General features: G+C 48.3%; 7 protein-coding genes across 7 annotated transcripts; 6 read left to right on the forward strand and 1 right to left on the reverse strand.

The window, feature by feature from the left end:
• Positions 1-1,468: 1,468 nt before the first annotated feature.
• Positions 1,469-3,515, reverse strand: FOBCDRAFT_230934 (major facilitator superfamily domain-containing protein). The gene is made up of 4 exons (XM_031189666.3): positions 3,115-3,515; positions 2,261-3,051; positions 1,993-2,167; positions 1,469-1,929 (listed from the first exon to the last, which is right to left on the reverse strand). Exons 1-4 carry the CDS (start codon positions 3,394-3,396, stop codon positions 1,675-1,677), a joined length of 1,503 nt encoding a protein of 500 aa, XP_031033651.1. The 5' UTR covers positions 3,397-3,515; the 3' UTR covers positions 1,469-1,674.
• A 6,583-nt stretch (positions 3,516-10,098) lies between these two features.
• On the forward strand, positions 10,099-13,096 carry FOBCDRAFT_230938 (argininosuccinate synthase). The gene is made up of 18 exons (XM_059609848.1): positions 10,099-10,236; positions 10,290-10,303; positions 10,369-10,393; positions 10,534-10,703; positions 10,762-10,785; positions 10,838-10,930; positions 11,001-11,019; positions 11,095-11,187; positions 11,240-11,333; positions 11,388-11,408; positions 11,466-11,520; positions 11,575-11,718; positions 11,769-11,807; positions 11,869-11,892; positions 12,074-12,120; positions 12,486-12,560; positions 12,619-12,783; positions 12,835-13,096. Exons 1-18 carry the CDS (start codon positions 10,214-10,216, stop codon positions 12,958-12,960), a joined length of 1,251 nt encoding a protein of 416 aa, XP_059467829.1. The 5' UTR covers positions 10,099-10,213; the 3' UTR covers positions 12,961-13,096.
• Positions 13,097-13,391: 295 nt separating this feature from the next.
• Positions 13,392-15,743, forward strand: FOBCDRAFT_189184 (uncharacterized protein; the record flags this gene model as incomplete). The annotated part of the gene is made up of 5 exons (XM_059608676.1): positions 13,392-13,839; positions 14,040-14,732; positions 14,826-15,037; positions 15,070-15,207; positions 15,480-15,743. The coding sequence occupies exons 1-5, from the start codon at positions 13,464-13,466 to the stop codon at positions 15,741-15,743; spliced, it is 1,683 nt and encodes a 560-aa protein (XP_059467830.1). The 5' UTR covers positions 13,392-13,463.
• An 863-nt stretch (positions 15,744-16,606) lies between these two features.
• Positions 16,607-19,159, forward strand: FOBCDRAFT_298112 (uncharacterized protein; the record flags this gene model as incomplete). Its single annotated transcript, XM_031189670.2, has 1 exon — positions 16,607-19,159. The coding sequence occupies one exon, from the start codon at positions 16,607-16,609 to the stop codon at positions 19,157-19,159; it is 2,553 nt and encodes an 850-aa protein (XP_031033655.2).
• A 746-nt stretch (positions 19,160-19,905) lies between these two features.
• On the forward strand, positions 19,906-20,892 carry FOBCDRAFT_279020 (pectin lyase fold/virulence factor; the record flags this gene model as incomplete). Its single annotated transcript, XM_031189671.2, has 1 exon — positions 19,906-20,892. One exon carries the CDS (start codon positions 19,906-19,908, stop codon positions 20,890-20,892), a length of 987 nt encoding a protein of 328 aa, XP_031033656.2.
• Positions 20,893-21,865: 973 nt separating this feature from the next.
• Positions 21,866-23,586, forward strand: FOBCDRAFT_322741 (uncharacterized protein; the record flags this gene model as incomplete). Its single annotated transcript, XM_059612089.1, has 4 exons — positions 21,866-22,264; positions 22,327-23,004; positions 23,058-23,492; positions 23,569-23,586. 4 exons carry the CDS (start codon positions 21,866-21,868, stop codon positions 23,584-23,586), a joined length of 1,530 nt encoding a protein of 509 aa, XP_059465783.1.
• A 966-nt stretch (positions 23,587-24,552) lies between these two features.
• Positions 24,553-25,319, forward strand: FOBCDRAFT_243361 (uncharacterized protein; the record flags this gene model as incomplete). The annotated part of the gene is made up of 2 exons (XM_059610541.1): positions 24,553-24,709; positions 24,781-25,319. The coding sequence occupies 2 exons, from the start codon at positions 24,553-24,555 to the stop codon at positions 25,317-25,319; spliced, it is 696 nt and encodes a 231-aa protein (XP_059465784.1).
• Between the last annotated feature and the right edge of the window lie 11 nt (positions 25,320-25,330).

Raw genomic sequence — 25,330 nt, forward strand, 5'->3', positions numbered from 1 at the left:
ATTTAATTCATTCTAGCGCATTCGTGCGACATAATTAGTCAATTTAGCCTTAATAACTACTATAATTTTGCCCATGTTGTCCTAGGGACACAAGAAAACTCAAGGCCTCCATCCTAAGCGACAAAAAGACCTAGGTAAGTTTAGTGCAAACTTAGTGGACCTGAAGACTATTTATTTTTGACACCCTGATGTTTAATCTCTCTACATCGCCTCTCGTTTTCGCTTCGTGACTCAGTGCCATGCCATGGAGCTGGAGATCGCTTGCAGATCATAAGCTTTGTCTGAGCGTAAGTGACTGCGCACAAGCTTCGATCGCAAATCGCGGCTGTAAAATTATTGTGATGTTGTGCGTATCAACACTGCAGCCATTGCCTCTCCCCGTGTATCGGTGTTTGCACCGGGAAAAGTGAAACACTCGGCGCTGATATCACCACAAATTGGAGATTCAATGTGTGATTTGGGGGAGTCATTCAGAATTGGAGAAGTCGCTTATGGAAATCCCACATTCCGTCGTTATCGGCGTTACTAACTTAAACTCTCCGGTTAAATGCAGTTATAATCTATTAGCGCCAGGCTTTGATTTGACGTACATTTAAACTCTCGGGAGTTTATCCTCACCTGGAAATACCTGAGGATAAGGATCTGAAGTCTGTTGGCGGTTTGTCGTGAAAAAAAAAAAAAAAAAAAAAAAAAAAGGCACAGTTAAGATTAAAAACCCTTGTGTTACAAAAGCAAATTACCCGGATAGAACAAAATCAGCCACGGCGATAATTTTGCAAAAACGCCATACTTAAATGATCGACATCGGAATGATCCTCCGACAGCCTGGATAAAAACACCTGTGTTACAAAAACAGCCCCATGCAGCGAGATGCTGGCTGGCTGGCGCAATACGACCCTACGGATAACTGCGTGAGCTGAAAAGATGAAAAACACATGAAATACGAATGAATAAGTGACTCTGTTGCCTCGGTAGAGTGTTTATTCTTCGAGTTAAGCTTATGATATGTGGAGACAAAAGCCGGTCGATCATCGAAAGGAATGAGAACAATTCACATGAAAATACGCGTGCCCAACCTATTAGGACCAGAACCTGCGACGTGTCTTGCATGATTATCCAAAATCTTACCTCTCTCTACCTTACCCTAACGGATAAGACGGCATCATTCCTGAGACTGGGGTCGGTAGATCTTCATCTGTGAATATCCCTGCTGCCCGTGCAGGCCTAGACTGAGCAAAAGGTCCCCTGCGGTAGATTTTCCAGCGTCTATTAACTATTTCGGTCGGTGAGATCCTCCACTGTCAGCCGTGTTTTGAGCCCTGTGCATCTTCACTGCAGCGTGTGTTCTGGCTTCCGATAGGTCTTTTTATTTTGTTGGTGGTCAGGGATGTTGATTGTTGGCTTATTGATGTTTCACCTGACAGGTGAACGGAGAAAATGGCAAATGATCACAGGTGAGAGTGAGAGCCAGCAGTTGTGGAATACCTCATTTCATCAGAGGTTTATTTCATTATACAAGCTTCAAGATGTATAGGTCTTATATCCATGCAAAAGTGTTTCCTTTTTACTCCGTCCAATCGTAATAATCCTTTTCGCTAGACCAAACGCTCACATACAAACTCATGCAATGTCCTGTAAGATGTTCTGCAAGACATCACGTCCAATATCCACCGCTTAGACGGTATATCGGAAGAAGGTGGCGTTGTCGCCGGAGTCCTGCTCCAACTCCTTCTCGGCCCGGGTGTACTCATGAGGAGCCTTGTGTGTCTGGTCACGGCGAGCATTCTCGCGTCGGAGGTAGATAGTCATGAGGATGCTGAGAATGCAGCTCATGGTAGTAGTGGCGACGAGGGTCCAGTGACCGGAGCGGTAGTCGGGAGCATCATCCTTGCGGTAGACGAAGCCAGAGACGGCACCACCAAGGTTACCCTGTTAATGAGATGTTAGTGAAACTGTGGCTGAATATGTCTGAGACATCTGGATAAAACTTACGAAGCCGACGTGCATGGCAATACCAACACCACGCTTGAGAGAACCACCAATGTTGTTGCCGTTCCAGGCGACACCTTGGGGAACGTTGGGGTAGATACCGCAGGTGATGAGGAAAGCGGCGAAGTACTTGGCACCGTGGGAGTCGACAGTGGCAAGGATGATGAAACCAATGATACTGAGAGAAATGTTAGTAAATGAGGTGTTGTAAATGTGCCAAGTCGGGAAGATCTCCCGTTCTAGAATCTTGGCGGGTTGGAGAAATACTTACGCGACAACACAGAAGAAGATCATGTAGATACCACGCTGGCCGTGTCTGTCAGCAGCGAAACCACCACCGATGGTGAAGAGACAGGCGACAACGTAGGGAGGAACAGACATGAGCTGAGCCATCTCGTTGGTGTAGCCGAGACTCTTGACGATGGTGGGAAGGAAGATGGAGATGGAGTAGAGAGGAGTGTAGATTCCGATGGTGATCATCATGTGAACCCAGATCTTCCAGTCCTTGAGAGCATCCTTGGCGAACTTCATGTTGAAGGCATCAGAGAGAACAGATCGATCCTCCTCAAGGCGTCGGAGAACCTCCTTGCGCTCAGAGTCGTTGAGGAACTTGGCAGTATCGGGGTAATCGTGCATGACAAAGAAAGCCATGATAGCAAAGACGAAAGTGATAAGACCCTCGATGATGAAGATCCAAGCCCAGCCATCAAGACCACCAAGGCCATTCATCTCCATGACACCACGAGCAAAGAGGCCACCGAAAGCACCAGCAGCAGTAGCAGCAGAGAAGAAGATGGCCATGCGAAGACCGCACTCGTGTCGCTTATACCAGAGAGTGATGTAGTAGGTGATACCGGGGAAGAGACCACCCTCAGCGAGACCAAGAGCCATGCGAGTTGCAAGGAAACCACCAAAGTTGTGGGTGATACCCATGAGAGTTGTGACGATGGCCCAGGCGATCATGATGCTGGGAATCCAGATGGAAGGACGGAAGCGCTTCATGGCCATGTTGGAGGGGATCTCGGCTGCGACGTAGAAGGGGAAGAAGACGGCGACAGCGATCTAAGATGCATATTAGTACCTTGCATATTCCGGCAGATTGGTAAAAGTCAAAATTGCACTCACGTTGTAATCCCACTTGCCAGTCATGCCCAGAGCCTCTTCGAGGCCAGCGAGCTTAGCATTACCGATGTTGGTACGATCGAGGAAAGAGAGGAGGTAGAGAAGAGCCAGGAAGGGAAGAAGCTTGATGTCCATCTTGCGGAGGAGGCGCTTGGTGGCAGGCTCATCGAAGACTTCCTGGGAGGCATCCTCATGGAAGGAAACGGCCTTCTCATAGTCGACCTTCTCGGTTGATGAGCTGTCAACCTGACCAGAGGTCACCTTGTTCTCGTGTTGGTGAAGCATTGTGACTTCTCTTGACTTGGGATGATGGGAAGAGAAAAGGGATCAAGCAAGAAAGAGTTGTTTGTCCTCAGGGAAGGAGATGAGAGAGGATGCTTCTGATCTGAAGAACAAGAACTGGGGAAATAGTCTGGGGAAGAGCCCACTCTTTATACCAGAGTGAATAAGAGAGGAACAGAACAGACAGTGTCCTTGGATGATACAGCTTTACCTACCGTACCCCAGATCCATACTCGGGGTGTCTACAACGAAACTGCCACTGCGACTGTCAAGGTATGGCCCTTGTAAGCAAGCCCAGTCCCATTTTCGAAAAAGCCTCCGTCGTATAAAATCCACTTTCCGCGCGAACGGCAACTAAGCAAGGGTCATTTTAGAATGGCAAGGCCCTCACTCTACAAGGTGTGCGTCGCATGCAGAGGACAGAGATAGAGTGTGTCGCCCAATCTCAAAAGGCCCAGATGCGACTGGCCAACACCTCCAACTCCAATCTTTACAGGGGTCAACCAACAACTAAACTTAAGGGAAGAAACTCCACTCACACCTTGTTTTTTACCCCATGTTATCTTGGCTTGCACTTGTACGTATCTTACCCCATGTTGTCTGTCTTCTTTCTCTTTTCCCCCGCTCGGAGACCAATCGCCGGGCCCCCAAAGAAACATGTACTGTAATGCCAAGGAAGAACGCCCACACTTTGTCTAGGCCCTGCTGACCAGGGAAGAGGAAAAGTGAATGAGGACAGAAAGAGCCTCGACTGAGAATACTCGGGGTGGCCTCTTTTTCTCTTACCAGGATAGACCTGTTGTTTGGGCGAACACTGAATTGTTTCATTGTACGATGAGCGCCAAGTGAACAAGAGATATAGTCTCTGCCGATCTTGTGTGATGGTTCCCAAGAGATTTCCAAGCCCATCAGCCAAGCGTGACAAAAAAGCTTGACACAGATTTCTCATGTATGCCAAGTCGGTACTGGAGAGATATTGCAACCCCGATAGTTGCAGGGAGGGAACTGCGCCGCCAGACGTAGAATGCAATGGGACAAATCCCCGCTCCCATTTTATTTCGGGAGCATGCGACGGTATGGCGTATTGCTCAGTCGGACTTGAATATGCCAATGCTAACGTAGAACATCGCCATCTCTTGTTTGGTGATCTGTTGAACAACCCTGTCTAGACTACTTGTGTCTCATGGGCGATCTCCATTAACAACATCGTACCATGATGGCCCTACCATATGTCATTCACTGGAATGACAATCTACCTACCACTGACACTGACACCCTGTAACCGTGCGTCGCCCACGGACCCCGAGAAAAGCAGGCTGTCGTTGTGTCCGAGATGTATGTGTGAGATGATAATTTGCCGTCCGTCCCGACGGGCCCTGATGGTGCAGTTGCAGGCAGTATTGGATGCATTAAGACACATGGCAAGGCATCCACTACCTGAGGCATAGTTATCAAGTCTGCATATTTCCACGTGTATGCATCATAATATCCAAGATAAGGCAAACATACGCCGTACGTAGTAGTAAATCAGCATAGCATCACAGCGTAGTACATCTTGTCAGGCACGATGTTTCATCACGTATCTGCCAAGTCAAGTGCCTAGAAAACGCCCAGCAGACTTACCAGATCTCGTGGCTTCGAGAAAGAAAAAAAAGAGCCTCATCTACATTACTTCACTTCCTCGGGGGCTTGCCTCAACGGTTTCGGCTATCTTGACAGCCGTAGCTCATATCGGATCAATGGAAGCTCCCTCTTTTAGATCTAGTGTGAGTCTGTAGGGATGATCTTGTCTTGAAGAAGGAAGAGACTGGGAGCAAAGGTGAAATGCGCTTGGGACGCCACCACATGGCAAATACGCGCGGCGTGAGATCGGTGAGGGGAAAAGAAGTGTGTGTGAGAGATAGCGCTGCTACGAGAGGGGAAATTCCGTGTGGGAAGAAGCATAAGTTACAGGTTAATGTTAATGTTATTTAGTGGCCTTCTTTGACTCTGTTGGTTGGTGCGAATGAAAGACCCCAGATGCGCTGGGCTGTAGTGCCGGACCAATTTTGCGGGGGAATTACCCACTCAAACTCGACTGTTTTAGGCTGCTTACAGGACCCGGGCTGATTACCGCGCTGGGCCTCAGTGGGCCACTCTTGTCTTTTTTTCCAGGGCCCTCGGCCGCTGTCTCTGTCTCACTGGCAGCACCCAACAGCTCACTTTCGCGTCTCCATCGACCGGTCGACTCCCGAGCTGGCTCCATCAAGAAAATCCGGGGGAATATGGAGATGAAGAAGAGATTCCGGGGAAAAGCAAGATGAAGATTCTGGGGAAGCCTGTTCGTACGGGAAAGAACGGGGTTGCATTTTGACAGCTTCAGATTGAATCTCATCTTCTTGCTTTACTTGATACGTAGTGCTAGATCTGATGCTTCCATTCCATGCTTCCATCGATTTGGAGACTCTTAGTACACTCAAGCTCCGCACGTCCGGAACATTGATACCCTCGGCTAAAGCGACCAGACTGCAACATTCTCCAAGTAACTCACCCTCTCTCCTCTCCTCTTACCGCTTTATTCCCCCCTAACTTTGGAGAAAACAAGATGTCTCGTTACGTACACGAATGAATTCCCCAAAAACATGGAACGGACAAAAAGGAGATGGAGGGTGGCCCCTGCTTAGTGCCTACAGGGATATGGCTTCACGGCTAAGATACCGGATGTGCGCTTTTGTTGAGCGTAAGCGGAGACTCCTCCAAGGAAAACCAGACACACAATCTCTTTTCTCATCACATGGCACTGGGGTTCTCCTCATAACTTAGGCAGGTTAAGGTAAAAGATAAGCTTGATGGCAGTTCTCCACTGATCCTCCACGCCGTTCCTTATCCTAAGGAATAAGTCAAGTTAGAGAAGTGGACGCGGTAGATATTCACGGATGAGAACCTTGTTTTGTCATTGTCTTCTAATCACTACTTTCTCATATGATGCCATGTTTGTGGATACATGGCCTGAGATGACTCAAGTACCGACAGAATCTACATCTCATCTCTAAGCATCTACTCTCTCTTGTCATCTAAAATCTCACCCCTTCGGTATTGTCCTCAGTCTCCACTACTCCGCACTCTCACTCACTCTCAGGCTTTACCCCAGCATCTACCACTGCCACCCGGAGAACATGACCTTTTTAGGGTTGGGGCATTTCCTCTCCTCATGCCATTTGGCTAAATCTGACTTTTCCTGACTCTTGGCTCTTCAGCCTTTTTTCTCTCCATGACTCCCCCCCCCCCCCCCCCAATTCGTAAGAGCTGCCCCCAAGATTACATAGAACGAGAGCGTATCGCACCATCTCTTTGCTTCACACCACCAATTCGCCAACCTATCACTGGCTAACATTCCCCTGATGAGATGCCTGCATAACCACGTTTCATTGCCCCCCTTCCATCTTCAAACTTTTTTTTCGTGCTATCTTTGCTTTGTGAGGTCAGATCATTCCGCACTATTCGCCATTGGCTGTTCCGCACATCGTCACATACCACATGCTATTTGACGTTGTTATCAACAGGCTTCTCGTCTCATGCGTTGAGTTCTTGGCGGAATGTCTTCGATCCTTCTTTTACTTGTTCTGTTTGTGATACGTTTGCATCTTCGGACAGCCGGATGGCGTACAACCTCCATGCAGCATCACAGCCACGTCGCTTGATCTTGTTGCATCGTTTCGTTGGGGTTCAACATCAAGGATGATCTTATGCATCGTTCATCATATGCGCCCGTAGTCGTCAGCGCTATCTATGCCCACGTTTTTGGCATGTGGTATCTGCAGATTACGAACGTGAGTGTGCCATTCCGTCCTGTTGGGTTCGTATCAACCTCTACTTGACAGTCACGATGGTGTTTATCGAACGATATCGCCAATACCCTATACCAAACCCCAACTCTTGGCTTTCCTCGTAATCCGAGCTATCCGTATGGCTTAGCCAAGACAATAAACTTGGAATCTCGACCTCTACCCTAGCCTGCCTAGTAATCTAGATTTCGGGAGCGGGGATAATAGCACGGAGAATTTCTCCTCACTCAGTAATCTCAGTCTTGTTGCAAAATTTGCTTTGTAGCCTTTGCTCTCTCGTTGCGCCGGCATCCCCGGGCTTGTTGCCGACTCTCATCGGGACCGAGTCCTGTACGTTACACACCACTTCGGGCATCAATGTCCAGACTCAAAGCTCCTCCTCCTCCTCAAACTTCCCCACGTTTGTCGTCTCATTACCCCAGTTTCAGCTGGGATCATGGTTGCCTTGTATTAGTGCAAGCCCTGCGCGGCTAAACTTGTCCTTTTGTTTGTTGCTAGTCTATGGCTTCATAGTGCCTAGCTATATCGTAAATGATAGACTTGATCATCGTGGTTGCTCGGATTTATTCGGCTCTCAGATCATTTCACTACACCATCATGGTTCTGATCTACTGCTCGGTGAAGCTCCGAAGATCAATGAGAGATATTATCGTGAAGGACGTTGACTTCCGATGGCTTAAGCCATCAATGAAACGATGTTGAACTTCAAGAATGATTGTCTCTTGTTTTGGTTGGATATCTCTCTCGGCTGGCGCGGTGAACCAACAACCCCAGGTTGTCTTGTTGGGGAATCTGGGGAAGTCTGGGGAACGCTTGGACTGTATGGCAAGATCCAGCTCGTAGATCACTTCGAATACCCCTTTACTGATCATCACTGTGCATAACCAAGGGCCGAGGCCGAGGCCGAGGTGCTCGCTGGCTATTCGGCTCAGATGTTTCTGCCGAGAATCCAGCACAAGAAGCCACAATCGGTCGATTTATTGGATCATGGAGGCAAACGAATCTCCTATTTCGAGTTTCAAAACAAGTTTTGGAGCATGGCTGAGCCTTTCACGCCACCTGTCTCGGTCTGGACCTGAAATCATGGCGGTTTCGCCTCCAGTAAAGCCTTGAACGGTGCTTACAGATGACCACCAGTTCCAATTCTGCTTTCATAATGCCGTTATTGGAACTGAAGATTCAGCTTGGATGTTTGTATCCAGGTTAAGGCAGAAAGTGGCAAAACGTCTTTGATTCACTTCGGCTGATCTTGCCTTGCATGAAGTGGAAGAATCAAGACAACATGACAAGAAGCTGAAAACCCGAAGTGAGCCATAGCGATGATTGTCTATGAGCTCATGGAGAATTTTGGAGGCTCTCATCTGTCTAATCATAGCCCGGGTGATCTAACGAGTGATTCAGACAGATAGACAGTCACGAGGGTCTGCATTGAGTGTTTGCCACCATCGGTCATCTAGCGATGAAATTTACCCAGCACCAGGACCATTTGATAAGTGAGTCTAAAGAAGGCGTTATTAAAAGGCTCGATAAATTTCAAGTCTCATATTAGAGCTAGTAAGAGGAAGAGTGCTTGCCTTTATATCGTTGCGGCTGAGTGTTGTGTGTTGCTTTTCGGGTGACCGGAGATCTGGGACCGAGGATATTGTCAAGACTACGGGCTGAAGGAATCCCCGAAACTCATATTACTACCCATCTACCTCGATACCTTTGACTGGATTCCTCTCTGTTCTTGATGGCTTTTGGAATGCTCTTTTGCTGGGATTCTATTGTTCTTCTTCATAGCTGGAACTCGGCATTTTATCGAAGGTTATGAATACCTACCTCAATACCTAGTCACTCCCGAAAATTCGTGCCTTCCAAACATCGCTATCATCGACATCGCTATTGTTGCTGGCTTCGAGATCACCTTCGTCATCTTGGCGACTGAGCGTCTCATCCATGTCCTGGCTCGACTGAGATAATGGACAATAGCTGGTGCAATGTATCTGTTTGAGGTGGCAAGGATAGTCTTGGTGGAGCTTTCTTCCTGATATTTGCTGGGGATCGCGAATTATCGTTGGTGGCTCTTGGAGCCTTTCGTTCCTTGATATCCTAATCTTGAAGATGAGACCTTTATCGGCGTGGGGGATCTTCGTCGCCCGCTCGCTTCCGTTTGCGAATCCGCGACATCTCAGCCCGCACCTCGATGGATACCTAGAGATCGTGGGGAGGAGTTCACAATTGCTCTAGGGCGGCTTCCAGGAGGGTGATGGATGCTTTCCGTGGCCTGATTCCCCAGAGAGAACCAGAGAGAAGCTTCAAGGCATTAACATCACCGCTCGCGATAGACAGGTGGACTGGAATGAAGCTTTGAGAAGATGAATTGTGTTGGTTCTGCCTCTGAGTGTGGGAGACCTGACCCTGCTGGTCTCTGCCTTGACCCCTGTGTAAATGCCATCTCCTGTGAGCAGCTGTTTCGTCCACCTGTGATATTCCTACCTACCCTGGAGCTACCTAGACACGTGATATATCGGTCACGATCTCGACCACGATCTCACCTGTTAGCAGGTGAGGCTCCTACCTTGGTCAGCTGGATACCGAAGGGTCCTTATCTCCCAGTATGGAGTAATAATTCAAGCGGGGGTCAGGATGGATCACGTGCGCTTGTCACTGACCATTGCATTGAAGATAAGAGATAAGCAACCAAGATCTGGGCACCGATAGTACCTAAGACGGAGGTGGTGACATAAATATATTGATTAGTACCTCCTTTCACTACTACCATTTATTTCTGTCAACCTCATTTCGTGTGCGGATTAATTTGTGACCCAACAGAAGAGGGCATTGCCCCACCAAGCATTGCGGGGTGATTCGCTTTGGCCGTCTTCGGAGCTGCATCCAAAAAACTTCGACAGCTGGACACTCGCGCGATAACAACATTTGATCGAGATATATCTATCAGTCACTGCCAACATTAACGTCTTGTGTTGTCCAAGAAACTTTGAACGAAATTCATCATGGCTCCCGAACGTGTTTGCCTGTAAGTCATTTGTCACTCAATTGGTTCGAGCAAGATAACTGACCCTTGTCCAGTGCCTACTCTGGCGGTAAGTTGAGAGCTCCAGAAGCAATATCATCAACATCAACATCAGATATTCTGACCAATTGACAGGCCTGGATACTTCCACTATTCTTAAGTACTGCGCCCCCCATGTTTTGCTTTCTGACGGATTGCGGCGAGAAGACTACGACGTTGTCAAGTCTTCGAGCTCGATGTGGAGACGACAATCATCGTAGCTGTGGGATTGTTTAACAAGAGTTGACCAATGACTCTTAGGTGGCTCGTCCTTCAAGGCTATGAGGTCGTGTGTTTCCTTGGCGACTGCGGCCAGGAGGAAGACTTCGATGCCGTCAAGGCCAAGGCGCTGAAGCTCGGTGCTGAGAAGATGATCATCGAGAACGTCCAGCAGGAGCTGATTGACGACTTGGTGTGGCCCGCCATCCAGTGTAAGTCTTTACAGGCTGTTCATGGTAATGTAGCGGGCTTACTAACAGAATCCGCCAGGCAACGCTATCTATGAAGGACAATGTAAGATGGTTCACCTCGGACGCTCTTCGATGACATCACTAATGCCCTGAAGACCTTCTCGGCACAAGTCTAGCCCGGCCGGTATTGGCCAGGGCAATGGTGCAAGTTGCGAAGGATAACAACTGCACGATCCTCAGCCATGGATGTAAGTTGTCGTGGTTTTACTGGTCTCATTACTGTTCGATCCAGTCACTAACACGTAACTCTAACCCTAGGTACCGGTAAGGGCAACGAGTAAGTCTTGATCATGATCCCGATAAATATTTTGTCGCTCTCTGTTGCTCTTGTACCGTACTAACTTTCTTCTAGCCAAGTCCGCTTCGAGCTGGCGTGGAAGGCATGTGACCCTAAGATGAAGGTTCTGGCCCCCTGGCGCATCCCTGCGTTCTTCAACCGATTCCAGTAAGCCTCCTATTGTATTCACTACTGCATATTTGAGCTAATTATTTTGCAGGGGACGTGCGGATCTTCTTAAGTTCGCCGAGGAGCAGAAAATCCCCGTCAGCTCCACTCCCAAGGCCCCATGGTCTATGGACGACAACATCATCGTATGTATGAAAGGTCCCATTTCTTCTTCGTAATACTAACTATCGATCCGATAGCACTGCTCATACGAGGCCGGTGTAAGTCCTACTACGGAAACACCTCTCTTTGCGCCCTGTTGACCCTGAACTTGCTAGATTCTCGAGCAAACCGACAAGGAGCCCCCGAAGGACATGTGGAAGCGCACAGTTGGTGAGGCGACTCAGCCTACAAACTTCTAGATTTTACGCTAATGCCTCTCCGAAGATCCCCTGGACGCTCCCGATAAGCCTACTCGCTTCACCGTCCACTTTGCTGAGGGTGTTCCCGTTAAGCTTGAAGTTGATGGCAAGACCGTTACTGGCTCCTTGGAGATCTTCAAGGAGGCCAACGAGTTGGGTCGTGCCAACGGTAGGACCGCGAACCGAAGGGCTTTCAAGCGAGTACTGACGCAGTGCCAGGTATTGGACGCGAGGATATCGTCGAGTCGAGGTTCATCGGTAAGTCTACTCTCAGGGCACTTTCACATCAGCACGCGATTGCTAATTTTTTTCATTTCAGGATTAAAATCTCGTGGTTGCTACGGTCAGTCTCGACTATTTCCTTGCTTTTCTAATGATTTGTTGTTTTTGGAGACGTCTTTGAGGTTGCGGATGCATCGTCGATGTTTTGGCGGCCGGCGACGTAGATCATGGCCCCTTCGCAGGCGACACCTATTCCGCTATCCCCCATGCACTTTGACAGGATACTCTAACATTGTATACAGATACCCCCGGCTTGACTATTTTGCGCAAGCTGCATCAAAACCTTGAGGTAAGTTGTCACGTCCTTGAGCATTGGATTGGCTCATGCTGCGGTGTTTGATATCCCTTGATGCGATTCCAGAGTCGTCTCTTGGGCCGAAATTGTGTTGCCGTTTAGAAGCGGAGCTGCCTCAAGAGCCCTCGAAAGCCTTAGGGGCTCAGGCTACTAGCCAAAGCAGCTGGACCTCAGCCCCTGAGGCCCATAGCTTCTGCAATCCGGCCTTCATGTGGCAGTCCTGACCAGCGCTCTGGGCTTGTGCCGTTGCTCATTGCAATAAAATACCAATCCAGGGAGTCAAGAGTCACCTGAGCATGAGCCAACCCAAACACTCTCTATCTTTAATAAGTTTAGGACTCCAGCTAACGATTGCTCAGGGTCTCGTGATGGATAGCAAGGTGCGCATCATTCGCGACCGTCTCTCGGATGACTGGGCGCAATGTATCTACAACGCACGTAGCCCCTTCCCTTCAAGTCCTGTCGGATTAGACATTGCTGACATCTTTTTAGGGAATGTACTTTACGCCTGAACGCGAGTTCGTTCAGCAGGCGATCTCTTTCAGCCAGAAGCAGGTTGATGGCAAGGTCGAAGCTCTGGCTTACAAGGGCAACGTTATCATCGTTGGCCGCTCCAGCGAGACATCCAATCTCTACAGCGAAGAAGAGAGTAGCATGGTAAGTACCTGAAGAGGACCACTTCGGATCAAAACTAACATGAGAATGCAGGACACTCTTGACATGGATTGGAGTGTCGAAGACACAACTGGGTTTATCAACGTGAATGCTATCCGCATCGCCAAGTATGGCGAGCGCAAGATCAGGGATGGCGAGCCCCTTTCCAAGCGTAAGTAGACAGACTTGGGATGCTAGCCTTCCAGCGCTGCAGAAGCTTCTGGTAGATAGAGGAAGATCGGCGAGAATGGAATGGTTTATGTTGTGCTTGGACATCACGAGTACGAGAAACAATAAAAAAAAAGCTCTTGTGTAATACCTTCTTCACTTCTCAGTGAGATCAATTACCGTGCGACTGTCCGTTGAAGAGAACAACTCCTGCAAAGTTGGAAATCGCATGCCTGCAGTTGGGCTGTCATTTTCTTTTGGACATGCGACCGATGTTCTCACCTGTCCACGATTGGGATATCACAAAGACTTCACTTCAATTGTTGCCTCAACATAATCTGGATGGACGTTGACTAACATGACCATTGCCCCTCTCGGGGTTTACGGAGTTTACCCACAACGACGTAATCTCACCTCCATGTCCAATGCTTTCCCAACTTCTCATCGCATTTCACCCTAAATAAGCGATCGAAACGAATCCTATATACATTCAACTGTGATGTTCTCACGTGACGATGAAGTTCCAGTTCATCGACAATGACTCCACCCAGAAGCCTGGTGCTCGCAAGACGATACGAAGTCATGTTATGAAGGGCAAGAATCTTGGTCGTACAATACAAGGTCGTGGGAAGAGGCATGCTGCACCTCAATTGAATGACTTGTACAAGGGTCTAGACCAATCGAAGAAAGATTTTGCCAAGAGCCTCGACGGTGCTGTCGATAACGATGGCAATGCCTTATTGTTCCCAGAAATCGCAGACTCAGACACAGACAGAGACACAGACACAGACACTACATACTCTATCAACAATCCATACTCGGGAAAAGAGTATACGTATTTCTCATTCCCGGTTCAGTTCACTCCGTCCATGCGATACTATGTCTACGAATGTCAGTTTATCTTGGCTTAGCTCCACAACAACAGCTCACTAACCACCTTCAGTCCATACTGCGATCTGCAACATCATATATCCGTACGCCTTCTGTAGACCTACAGATGAGATTGGCTCACCATGGTTCAGGTACATGGTAGCAGACCAAGCTTGTAACTTTCTCGTCATCCCCTATCGCGAGACTACCACTAACCTTAGCTCCAGGCCTGCACTGTCTTCTCGCCATGGCAGCGACGTATCTCAACGTCCTACGGAACATCCCAACCCCCAGTCTCGAAAGCATCGAAGCAACTCGTCACTTCTCCCAAGCCCTTCGTCTCATGAACCCTCGACTCTCTCAGCCAGCCTCTGCTCAGAAAGACTCCAACATTGCTATAATAATCTCACTCGCAATCCACTCAAACATAACTCAAAACCTCACCGCCAGCACCATGCATCTTCAAGGCCTTGAGAACCTCCTCACTTTCCGGCCCGGCGGCATCTCCGACATACGCGAGTGCAACCGCGCACTACTCCACAAGATCTGCCGCACCGACATCGAACTCGCGGTTGCGCAGGGCACACGCACACGCTTCGGTAACGCGGGACTCACAGCAGCAGCGGCAGGGCCGATATCTGCTCGGAATCCCCCATATCCGTTGAACCAGATGAGTGAATTGTTGCGGCAGGTCACACGTGAACTGCTGGCGCTGTGCCGAAGACCCGGGAAGGCAAAGATGTCGGGTCTGCAGTACCAGGATGTGCTTATCTCGATGTGGCAGAGACTGGTCGACTTTGCACCGCTGAGTGGCGCGAGGCCACAAGATCTGATGGATGATGTGTGGCAGCTGGCCTTGTTAGCGTTCTTGGTTACCGTCACATGGTCTGCAAGTTATCTTAAGAGTGTACACTGTAAGCTCTTGCACAAGCTGCTTAGGAAGCATATTAAGAACCGTGCACTACTGGCGAAGGGAGAAGAGTATCGGCCTTTGTGGCTTTGGATAGTGTTTGTGTATGGGCTTTCGTTGACGAATGGGGATTGCGGTACACTTGTCTTGGATGAAATTCGCGAGGCCTCAAACCTATTGGAGATAAGGAACTGGGAGGAGGCGAGGGCTAAAGTGAAGCCGTTTCCGTGGATCGGTATTGTCCATAATGTTCCTGGAAGGGCTTTATGGGAAGCAGCTGTGGTCACTGTTCCGCCTCAACCTTCTACTGTGATAGACTAGACCTTAGCCTAGGTAAATAGAAAGGGCTGGGGATGATCGAGCCTCGCATTGATAGTTGTTGCCCCAAGCCTCAAAGACGTCCAAGACGCCCGGCCGCGTTTCATGTACCATTTCAACGAGGAAACGAGATGCTGACTCACCCTAACATGAATCTCAAAGTAATGTGATTGGCCTGATATGTGCGAAGGGTTTGGAGTTGCTATGGTGTCTCAAACGACTTGGAAGCACCGTAGCCACCTTAGACGTAGTCATCTACTATTTATCATCATCCCAACAATGACTACACTTGCCGCTGATTAACATATATCTTCGCCATCCGTTCTCCATCCCAGAAGTATGTTACTCGCGTCCAGGGTTCGTATATCGGCTTGAGAGATGACTCGATCAGCAAGCCATGTTGATCGATATCGCGCATGAATATGTCTTCCAGTGTCAGATATCCCGTCGCATCGCGCGAAACGACCCAAAGGAACTGGCAAACTCGAGTGTTATCCCCACGAGATATGCCACCATCAAGGACCTCTCTTTCACGAAGCTCCCTATCGACGCCATACATAAGCTCGCGATATTTGCCGAAAATGAAATGGAAAACAGATTGAAACGAGCGCAAGCACCATCGTGGCTCCTTATACCCATCAAGGATCGAAGGAGTAGTAACTGTTTTGCGGTCGCGGAAATGTGGCAGACTCATTAGAATCACGGTAGGTATTTATACTCAAATGTAAGAGAGATTTGTCACCTTCCAGGAATCTTAATATCTGAATAGCTAGGCTTCCATTTGACATCGTGCTTAGCGACAGACTTTAAGTTACCTGGCTGGAAAACTCTGTGAACCTCACGTATTGACTCGGAGCCTGAAGATGCCTTCATTCTTGAATGCATGCATTTGGTCGAGGTTTTTTAAACTGAGAAAAACCATAAAAGATAACCTAAAGAAATATGGGAGTCTTTTTTCTTCTTTTATAAGATTACTTACTTTAATGCTTAATAAATATTTCTCTTACTTGATATTAATGTTTTAAAATTCCTAAGGTCTTCCTAGCATCTTCACAACGCAGGGCCCTGAAAATTCCCGAGAGTCTGGATTCGGGATGGCCCGTTACAACAAAACAGGTGAGATCGGCAGTTGAAGCTGGAGCTAGCATTTGAGAGGCAGAAGTCTTACTTCCCATGTACCTAAAATTTGACAACTTCGAGAGCGTATTCATCAGCAAAACCCGTTCTGCAGTCCAGGGTTCCGTCTAAACAGCCCACTAGGCATTCAATAGCTCGCTAGACCAACCCAATCTAGACCCATCATCCTCTCTAAATAGGAAACCCCATCAGAGCTATTGATTCAAAGCTGAGAACTATCGAACAATTCCACGCGATAAACCTAGACCAAGACCGCGGAAATTTCCCATCATGTCAGGAGAACGGTCGGGCAGCGGGAGGTGGACGCCTTCGCAACTGTTATATATTCTTAGTTCGCTCTTATTCTCAAGTGGCGTAGGTGATTGATAACCTTCTTTCGCTCAGTCACTCGTTTTAGCCTTTCGGCTTATTCGTTCGTTCAAGATGCGTTCCGTTTCAGCGCTTGTGGCTTTGGCTTTTGCGAGCTCGTTTGAACTTGTTGCTGCCAGCAATTGCAAGCCCTCATCACCAGTTGGAGCTAAGACTACGGACTCCGCTTCAGTCACCGGCGGAACAGCAACCAAATCAGCACCTCCATCTGAAACGACTGACGGACCAGTAGTCATCACTAATGCTGTGACAAACGGCGACTTTGGAGGCTATGATCCTTCATCAGATGGCGGTATCTACGCCTTTCAAGCCGGTGGCAATGCGAAACTCCTTCAAGGCCCAGGATATCAGGGAGACCACACCGAAGAGAGGAACTGTGTACAACTCAAGACCAATTCAGGAACTCCCGGTCAAAAGCGAGATTTCGTATCCGAGAACCCCTGGATTCAGCAGCAGCTCGACAATCTAGAGCCCAGTGACTTCACTGTTCGCTTCTGGTACTCTATCGTGAACAATGCTATCGCGGATACGTGTCGTATCGAAGGACTTTACGGAAATGTTCAATTTGGAGCAACTCCATACTTTCCTGTCGTCGCTGAAGGCAACAACTGGTTGGAGTTTGTCGACTCTATGCCTGTCACCACTACAAGTGGAATGATTCGTTTCGAGCTCAACTGTATCGACGGAGGCTCTGCTGAAGTCTACTTCGACCAAGTCTTTGTCTCTAACAAGATTGGCGATGAGTGGGTTGATGGCATTTCGTTGTTCTTTCCTACGTCGAAGCATGCTGCTACCATTGCTCCGGCTCAAACAAGCACCGCTCCAGCTGTGGACACAGCTACGACTAGCAGCGGCAGCACCGAGTCTTCTGGCCTTCCTACAACCCAATCCTCTCAAGCACAAACTACTACCGATGAAGCCTCAGCAACCGACAAGACAGTCGAGTCCACCTCAGCCTCCGCCTCAGCCCCGACCTCTGCACCAACTAACCCTACCGCATCAGGCCCTAAGCTCTGTGCCAAATTCGGAACTGGCGCAGCTGGTCGAGGCTGCGCCAAGAGGCCTTATAGCAGCACAAAAGGCTACAAGGGGTACGGTGGTAGTAAGATCACAAAAGAGCAATGTGCTGCTCTCTGCCTTTCAGATACCAACTGCCAAAGCTTCGAATGGCTTTATCAAGGCAGCGGCTGCGCCAACACCTGTAACCTTCTCGCCACAAACTGGGCTGACGTCCCTACCAATGGAGGCCTTGATGCCGCTTGGGCTTACGACCGAAGCTGTATCCAAGAGGACGAGTGCGCCGAGCAACCTGCTGGTTCTTTATGCGTAAACGTCAACGCTGATACGCCCGCCAAGTCTTGTACTCAAGTCAAAGGCAAGGCAAAATCTTGTGCCAAACCCTTCCTGACTGCTTCGACGAGGGGCGTTTGTGGTCTTAGCAACGAATGCCGCGATCTTTGTGCCAAATATCCTTCTTGCAAGTCTTATGCAGCGACATTTGGGAGCTGTAGTTTGTATGACGCCAGATCTTCTGAGGTTGCCGAGGCCGGAAGTGAGCTCTTCTGGTTTACGGATATGGATTGCCATGCTTGTGGACAGGGAAATGCTTACTTTGACTACATTTCTATTGGTCAAGACCCTGCGAATATGCCTCAGTGGACATGTGCTGCGGAGGACAAGACAACTTCGACCATGGCTGTGCCGACGACTACCAATCCAGCTATCGCAACCACCTCTGACGTTGAATCAACCACGAGTGCAAGCCAAGCCAGTGACAAGGCCGACTCATCAACAATTATTCCAACTACAACTACTGCACCTCCCTCCACCACAGCAGCTCTGTGTGCCAACGGCGTGCCATCCCCCGGAATCTGTTCCGCCGCAAACGTTGTGCCTTCAACAGCAACATGTGGCAAGCGTGGTTGGCCACGCAATGTCGAACCATATGGCCGTAGTCTCGCTGACTTCCCTAATCAAAACACATTCGAAGACTGTGCTCTCATTTGCAAGCTTGATAGGTCGTGCAAGGCCTTTGCTATCGATCCTACTAGATCTGGGATGAGGTGCATGTTCAGCTCAGATCCAACTATCGATGGAGTCTCCAATGCACCTGGCGTATGGAGTAATTTGGAGTGTATGAGCTGCACGCTCTGCGGTGACGCAGTCACTTCTTCGCAGCCTGTATCTGAGGCCCCCACAACCATGATCACCTCGACACGACCAGCTGGCGAGGATTCCTCCAGCACCCAAGCTGCAACAAGCGCGTCAGGGGAACCAACCACTACTCAAACGACACAAGCAGAGCCAACGGATTGTGCAGTACCCTCAGCCTCTCTAAGCGACGACGTTACCTGCGGTATCCCCGGTCAAAGCGGCCAACAAGCTCAAAGCGCTCGTCTCTTAAACTATGTCATCAAACCAGTTGGAAGTCTGGCCAACTGCGCTGCCGTCTGCCTCCAACGGGCAGATTGTCAGGGCTTTGCGTACATCAAGAGCAACACTGAGTGCTATCCCTTTAGAGTTGGACCTGCTAGTTTGGGAATCACGTATAATCCTCAGGGCACGGAGAAATACTACGATAGGGGGTGCTTCTCGTGTGCTTCATGACGGGAATATCCGTAAAGGCGACGTTTTATCCATATTTCTCGAGTAGGGTTGCTTATCTATCACATAGACCCCAGTTATCTAATAGTCTAATTTCATACCTTCAATCCTGAGAGATGAAGATGCTTAAGGAAGCTTATGTTGTCCTAGGATAGCTTATGGTATCTTATAATAACTTAGGATAAACTTAGCAGCCTTTTGACAAGTTTATTTTCACCCATGGATGCAAGCATCTCAAGCCCTTTGATACCTCAAGGCATGCCCGAGCAAATATCTTGACATAACTACAGAACCCACGAGTGATTAATACTCCCTTCGGCTATAGATGTCGATCTTAGCACATTTCTAGAAAACGCAGCCGCCCGCTGTCATCCGGTAATAAACACTCCATCAGCCCTGAAACCCAGCCAAGCTCGCTTGTTTTCAGGAACACTCTGCCAAGATATCTCAGCCTCCAATGTTTCCACTCGCGAGACCCGAAAAACGGGGAATAAGCAGCTTGGCGCCGTTGCCCAGGCGGTGATATTCTCGTCCGCCAAACATAGGAGAGCAGTGAGACTCCTGATCTTTAGACTTAATCTTAAGTCTAATCGGATGACATATTTGTGGAGGTGTAGAAACATTTATATCTGGGCTCCTCTCTCATTGAGATGGTGTTTTGGTAACTCACTTTCTTTTCAACTACATTCTTTATAAACTACACTTACATTCTTTATCTGTCTATCGTTAAGGCTGTGCCTATTATCACCATGATGCGATCCGCCCTTATTTCTCTTATCCCTGCCTTCTTGGCCACTGCTTGTCCTGTCCCCCAGGCTTCCGAGTCTGCTGGTTCTGTGGTTTCTTCTGGTAGCTGCGGTGCAGCCGAAGTTGATGAGCTCGTTGGGTACGGAGCCAAGACCACTGGAGGCTCTGGTGACCCTGTCACCGTCACCTCTTGCTCGGAGCTCACCTCTGCTCTCTCCAATGGCGGCGTCATCCATATCGACGGCCAACTTACCGGCTGCGATATCATGAACGTTAACAGCGACACCACCATCCTTGGTGTCGGTTCCAACTCTGGCCTCACTGACAGTGGTTTCCGCATCAAGAAGGCCGACAATGTCATCATCCGCAACCTCGCCATGAAGAACCCTCCCAAAGGGATGGATCTCATCGACATCGAGACCTCCACCAACATCTGGATCGACCACAACGAGTTCTCCGCCGAGGGTATCACCGGTGACAAGGACTTCTACGACGGTCTCCTCGACGCCAAGCGCGGCTCCGACTTCCTCACCTTCTCATGGAACAAGTTCTCCGACCACTGGAAAGCCAGTCTTATCGGCCACAGCGACAGCAACGGCGATCAAGACACTGGGAAGCTCCACGTTACTTACCACCACAACTACTGGAGTAACATCAACAGCCGCGCTCCCTCCATTCGTTTCGGAACCGCGCATATTTACAGCAGCTGCTATGAGGATCTTCCCACATCTGGAGTGAACTCTCGCATGGGTGCTCAAGTCCTGGTTGAAACTACTGCTTTTGTTAACGTTAAGCGACCTATTGTTACGAACCTTGATTCCAAGGAGGATGGATTCGCTATTGAGAAGGACAATCTTTTTGAGAACAGTGAGGCCCAGATCACGCAGGAGAAGGATTTTGTTCCCCCTTATGACTACACTACTGACTCTGCGGATTGTATTTGTGAGTATCTCAAGGAGAATGCCGGTACCGGTGTCATCAACGCCTAAGTGGTGCGATCTGGTATCTGCCAAGCTTGACAAAGGGAGTTCTAGACAAATAAAAGCCTTTCATAGCCAATAGACTCTGACTTTAAGTATAAGACTTTCCCAAATAACTATTCCCGTAGAATTCTCATAAAATTCGTATTAATTCAGCCCATGGCCTAAGGAAGCAAGAAAACTTCTGACCTAAATCTAGGGTATCATTATTAACTACTCTCAAGGCCTTTTAACTCCGATTAGATCTTATTTACCGACAATGTAATCATCCTTTCTGATGAGACCTATTCGTCCTTGATGGTATCCCTTTGGTCTAATCACTACCTATCACAGTGCGACTGCCCTTGCTATTACTTGTTCCGAAGTTTACAACTACAAAATAGCATATGAGCCCGGCCGCCATATTAAGCATTTTAAAGCCATATTCTAAGCGTTATTGTGGAGTCGATTTGTTGGCAAAGCCAGCGAGTGTATGTCTGTACTAATTGTCTTAGGCGGAAAGGAGATTATCCTTGTTCAGCTCTCTCTTAAAACCCTGAACTATTTTCAACCCAATTAGCAAACTAATATATGCAAACAATCACTGGTTCTAGTACAGTTGTTATTTTAAGCCTCAGGAGACCAGTGCTGACGATCTTCAGGTACAAAAGTTGCCTACAAGGGTGAAGACAGGCATCCAATTACATAGCAAGGTGTTGTTCTTCGCCGACTTTTCCTGCAAGGTTGGTTTCGTATACATCAAGTCATTCAGATTGTTTTGTGAATCTGATTAGGCTGAATTCGCATCTTGCTTCCTCGTTGGAGTGGTTGATGAAACGTGACTGAGCGACTTGCATGTATTGGTGCTCTTGGCTGCAGAGCCTGATTCTGTGAGGCTGAGCAACCCGGTAGAGCTGAACAACAGATCATGTCAGACTGATACATAAATGTTCAGGGACACCTCTTTTTCAAAGATCATGTTCCGTCAAGAACACAGCCCAAGATGTGGGATTCTTCAGACTATTGCACTTCCACCTGCGAAGACTACCCGGAGGACATTCCCTCTTACGGCGACATTGGAGGGATCGGGGTAAGCACAAATTTACCTCACACCGTGGGAATCACGGTCAGACATATTCATGAGACTTACAGCGACGAGGTCACTCTAGCATTCGTTCTTACAGCGTGGATGGTAGTACTAGTTCTCATCGTGTATTATCTCAAAGCCTTCGATCCTAAACTGGACCCATTTCGAAAAGAGGGCACGCAAAAACTCTCCAAGTATCCGAACTCAGTCGACTACTTCGTTAACAACCTTCTTCAAAAAGTACCTGGTCTAGGAAACGACTCCTCAAATCCAGTACCATGCAGGTCCTTGAGGCTTGGGGGGATATTCAACAACGTAAGACTCGATTCTCACCAGCCCTTTCGTACCTACATAGGCTCAGGTCATATATATCGCAGTGCGTCCTGATGCTTGCCGATATCCAAAGCTTCACAGCGCTCGCAATCTTGATTAGCGCATATGTAGCTATGGGCTGCGATATAGTTGCCTATCACTGGCAATACATGATTTATCTTGCATGGATGGCTTCCGTCACCCACCTCGCAAGCCTCTCATTCCTCCGCAACCACCTTACCAATAACTTCGTGAAATGCATCTGGCGCCTAACAGCTATGGCTGTTATTCAAATCCTGTTGTCGGTGGCAGTTGGACTGGCAACGACGTTTGGCGACAATCCTTGGTACAGGGAAGCTGATCAGCTAATAGGAATAGAAGTTCCCCCAGCAGAGGGTGGTCGCCCTGCCATCTGCTACTTCAAACAAGGTGTCGATGTGAACTCAATCACCTTTTCATCGGGTGTTAAAATGATTCTTCTTCTTCTTTGGGGGTTTTCGATACGCATTGCCAAGATGTTTGAGAGGTTTGAGGGGGGTCTGCGCAAGTTTGCATATCGTATGCATCACAAGTCAAGGATTTTGCGATACGGTGTTGATGCCGGTTCTACCACCCAAATATGGGATCCTAGAGCCCGAAGAAAAGGGCAAGGTTTCTTTGGTCATCTGCTAGAACCTTTCAAGATCGCTCTCCTCGTCGTACTCAGCATTCAGCTCGATTTCCTTACTTCCTTTCTCGCCGAGGTATGTCATCTCTTACCTATACACTGATGAGATATTTCTAACATCATTCTTAGGTATACTGGCTACTCTTCACCATAATCTACATTACAACAAGACTGGTCAAGTTTCGAATACCCTCTCCCGCGGATGATAATAAGTGGACATTTGGCCAGGTTCTTCCGCTGATCCTTCTTGTTGCACCGATTGCAATAGCGATCGAGTCTTTCTACACGGCACCTAAGACTCACACACCACAAATGACTCATACCAATACTCAGCAGATGAATGGTCCCGGTAGTGGCCTTGACCCCGTCGCTGGCCTTGGCCATGTCGACAGCCTAGCCTACCGAGGTGTTTTCTTTTTGGCAGCGCTATCATACATCGAGGTCGGAATCTACTTTGTCCTCGATCAGCCAGACACAGAAGGACTTGCTTTGCCATTGTTGCAGATTGCATTATCAATATTACTGTTACAGCCCCTTTACCAGATTTATTGGGTCGTCTGCGACGTTTTTCTGTCCAAGGCGATTTGGAGCAGGCCATTGAAACTGACAACTTACGATACCTTATTCCTCGGATCTTCAGCGATGCAAGTCTCTCTGAACTTTTGCGCGTTAAATTTTGGAATTGCAAACTCACGGGCCTTGCAGGCTGGCACAGCAAGCCAAAAGAGCGTGGCTCTGTTACTGTTTTTTTCTTGCAACTTAATACCATTTTGTTTTACTTACCTTCTTTTAGTAAATCTCATTTATCACATGCCGAGACTGAGAGCTACCAGGTGGCGATTTGCCATATTGTTATTTTTCCCATGTTACATCTTTCTGTCCTTCTTTTTAATGTCGTGTTTTTTTCGCTTCTTGAATTGGAGGGTTGGTGTTTCCTACTTTGACCCGTACATGTTAGTTACTGCTGTGGCTCTGAAGCTTTTGCAGCTCTTAGCCTATGGTCTGGAAGTTTGGGCGGATAGAAAGCATTGGGCCAAATGGGTGACTTTTTGTTTGAGATGTGTCCTACTGCTCGCGTTTTTCTCCCTTTGTTCATTTCTCAATCAAATGTTGGACTATGCTTTCATCTTTCTACTAGCAGGCGGTTTTGCGTTGTCTTATCAGATATGGGCTTTTATAGGTGTGAGCTTTTATATGTACAAATAGTCACTCTGGCAATGTATCCTTTTGACACTATTCCAATATAGATGGCCCGTATGGATGGAATCGATGCTTTCATCTCCAGTTCCCCAAGGCTACAGATATATCTTTCAGAACGGCAGAAGTTAAGTATAAAACGAGCCATGATGATCCCAAGTTTCTTGACCATAATCTATTCTTGCACTGAGTTGTATCAGCCAGCGAGTTCCAAAATGCTTTAGGATACAACACCTACGGAATAAATGACGTTGACTGGTACCATACTGGCGGGACCTGGTGGATATCGGTATTCCGCTCTCAACAGCCCCAGATTCCGCCCCCGCATATCAGCCCCCTCTTCAACTTATAACTCACTTGGCTCAACTCTCATCTCATCTCCTCACTTGCCTAGTCACAACTCTTACATACAACTAAATATCTCATAATGGGTACGATTTCGATAAGAAAGTTCATTCGCTGGCTCCCAGACGAGGCCTCTGAGCCAACATCGACTATAGTCGTAACATCACCACGCCTCAAGCGCTTCGTTGATCTACGCATTCTCCTCCCCGATAACGACCCATCATGGACCGGTCAAGATGGTACGCACCTCCTACACTGTCTCCCACTCACAGCTGATACGCATCAGAACCCCTTCCTCTATCTCGTCTAGACTGGGCCATAGCCGGCACAACAGTATCTACCAAAATCCCCGACCCAGACGGAAACTTGACTTCCCACTCAACGTTCCATCAATGGATATCATCCCGCACTCTCGACTCCGACGCCGGCTTCATGTATCCTCAACCAAACGATCTAACCCTCGAAAAGGGAAGTATGGTTAACCCTGATACTGGAATCGACACAGCGTATGAAGAGCTGTGGCATGATGCTACGCCAACTGCTGTGCCTGGCGAACCAGCTGTCAGAGCGCTTGTTCTTCAAACGGAGGATGAGAAGAACGGAGTGAGGGGCTCAGTAGTGAGATTGGGATGTTATGCGCAGGGGCTGATCAGAGTTGGAGAGAATATTTCACTCGAAAGATGGGAGTGGAAAGAGGGGTGGAAGAGGACTATTAGTATGGGAGATGCGGAATTGCCGATTGAGAAAATTCTGGGCGAAGAGACATTGAAAGAGGGGGACACGGTTGGTGTTGGTGGGAGAGAATGGAAAGTTATTGAAGAGAGTGGGAAAGATGGGTCAAAGTTGTGATGGCAGTTCAC

This window comes from Fusarium oxysporum, chromosome IX, assembly GCF_013085055.1.
Source record: "Fusarium oxysporum Fo47 chromosome IX, complete sequence".
NCBI classification, from domain to species: Eukaryota; Fungi; Ascomycota; class Sordariomycetes; order Hypocreales; family Nectriaceae; genus Fusarium; species Fusarium oxysporum.

Excerpts from the sequence above, each read along its gene's own strand:
- FOBCDRAFT_230934 (XM_031189666.3), bottom strand. The coding sequence starts at position 3,396 with ATGCTTCACCAACACGAGAACAAGGTGACCTCTGGTCAGGTTGACAGC. Across the intron at positions 3,052-3,114 it reads CTGGCAAGTGGGATTACAAC|ATCGCTGTCGCCGTCTTCTT; the intron begins GTGAGTGCAATT and ends TATGCATCTTAG. Across the intron at positions 2,168-2,260 it reads ATCTTCTTCTGTGTTGTCGC|TATCATTGGTTTCATCATCC; the intron begins GTAAGTATTTCT and ends CATTTCTCTCAG.
- FOBCDRAFT_230938 (XM_059609848.1), top strand. The coding sequence starts at position 10,214 with ATGGCTCCCGAACGTGTTTGCCT. Across the intron at positions 10,786-10,837 it reads CGCTATCTATGAAGGACAAT|ACCTTCTCGGCACAAGTCTA; the intron begins GTAAGATGGTTC and ends AATGCCCTGAAG. Across the intron at positions 11,188-11,239 it reads GCGTTCTTCAACCGATTCCA|GGGACGTGCGGATCTTCTTA; the intron begins GTAAGCCTCCTA and ends ATTATTTTGCAG.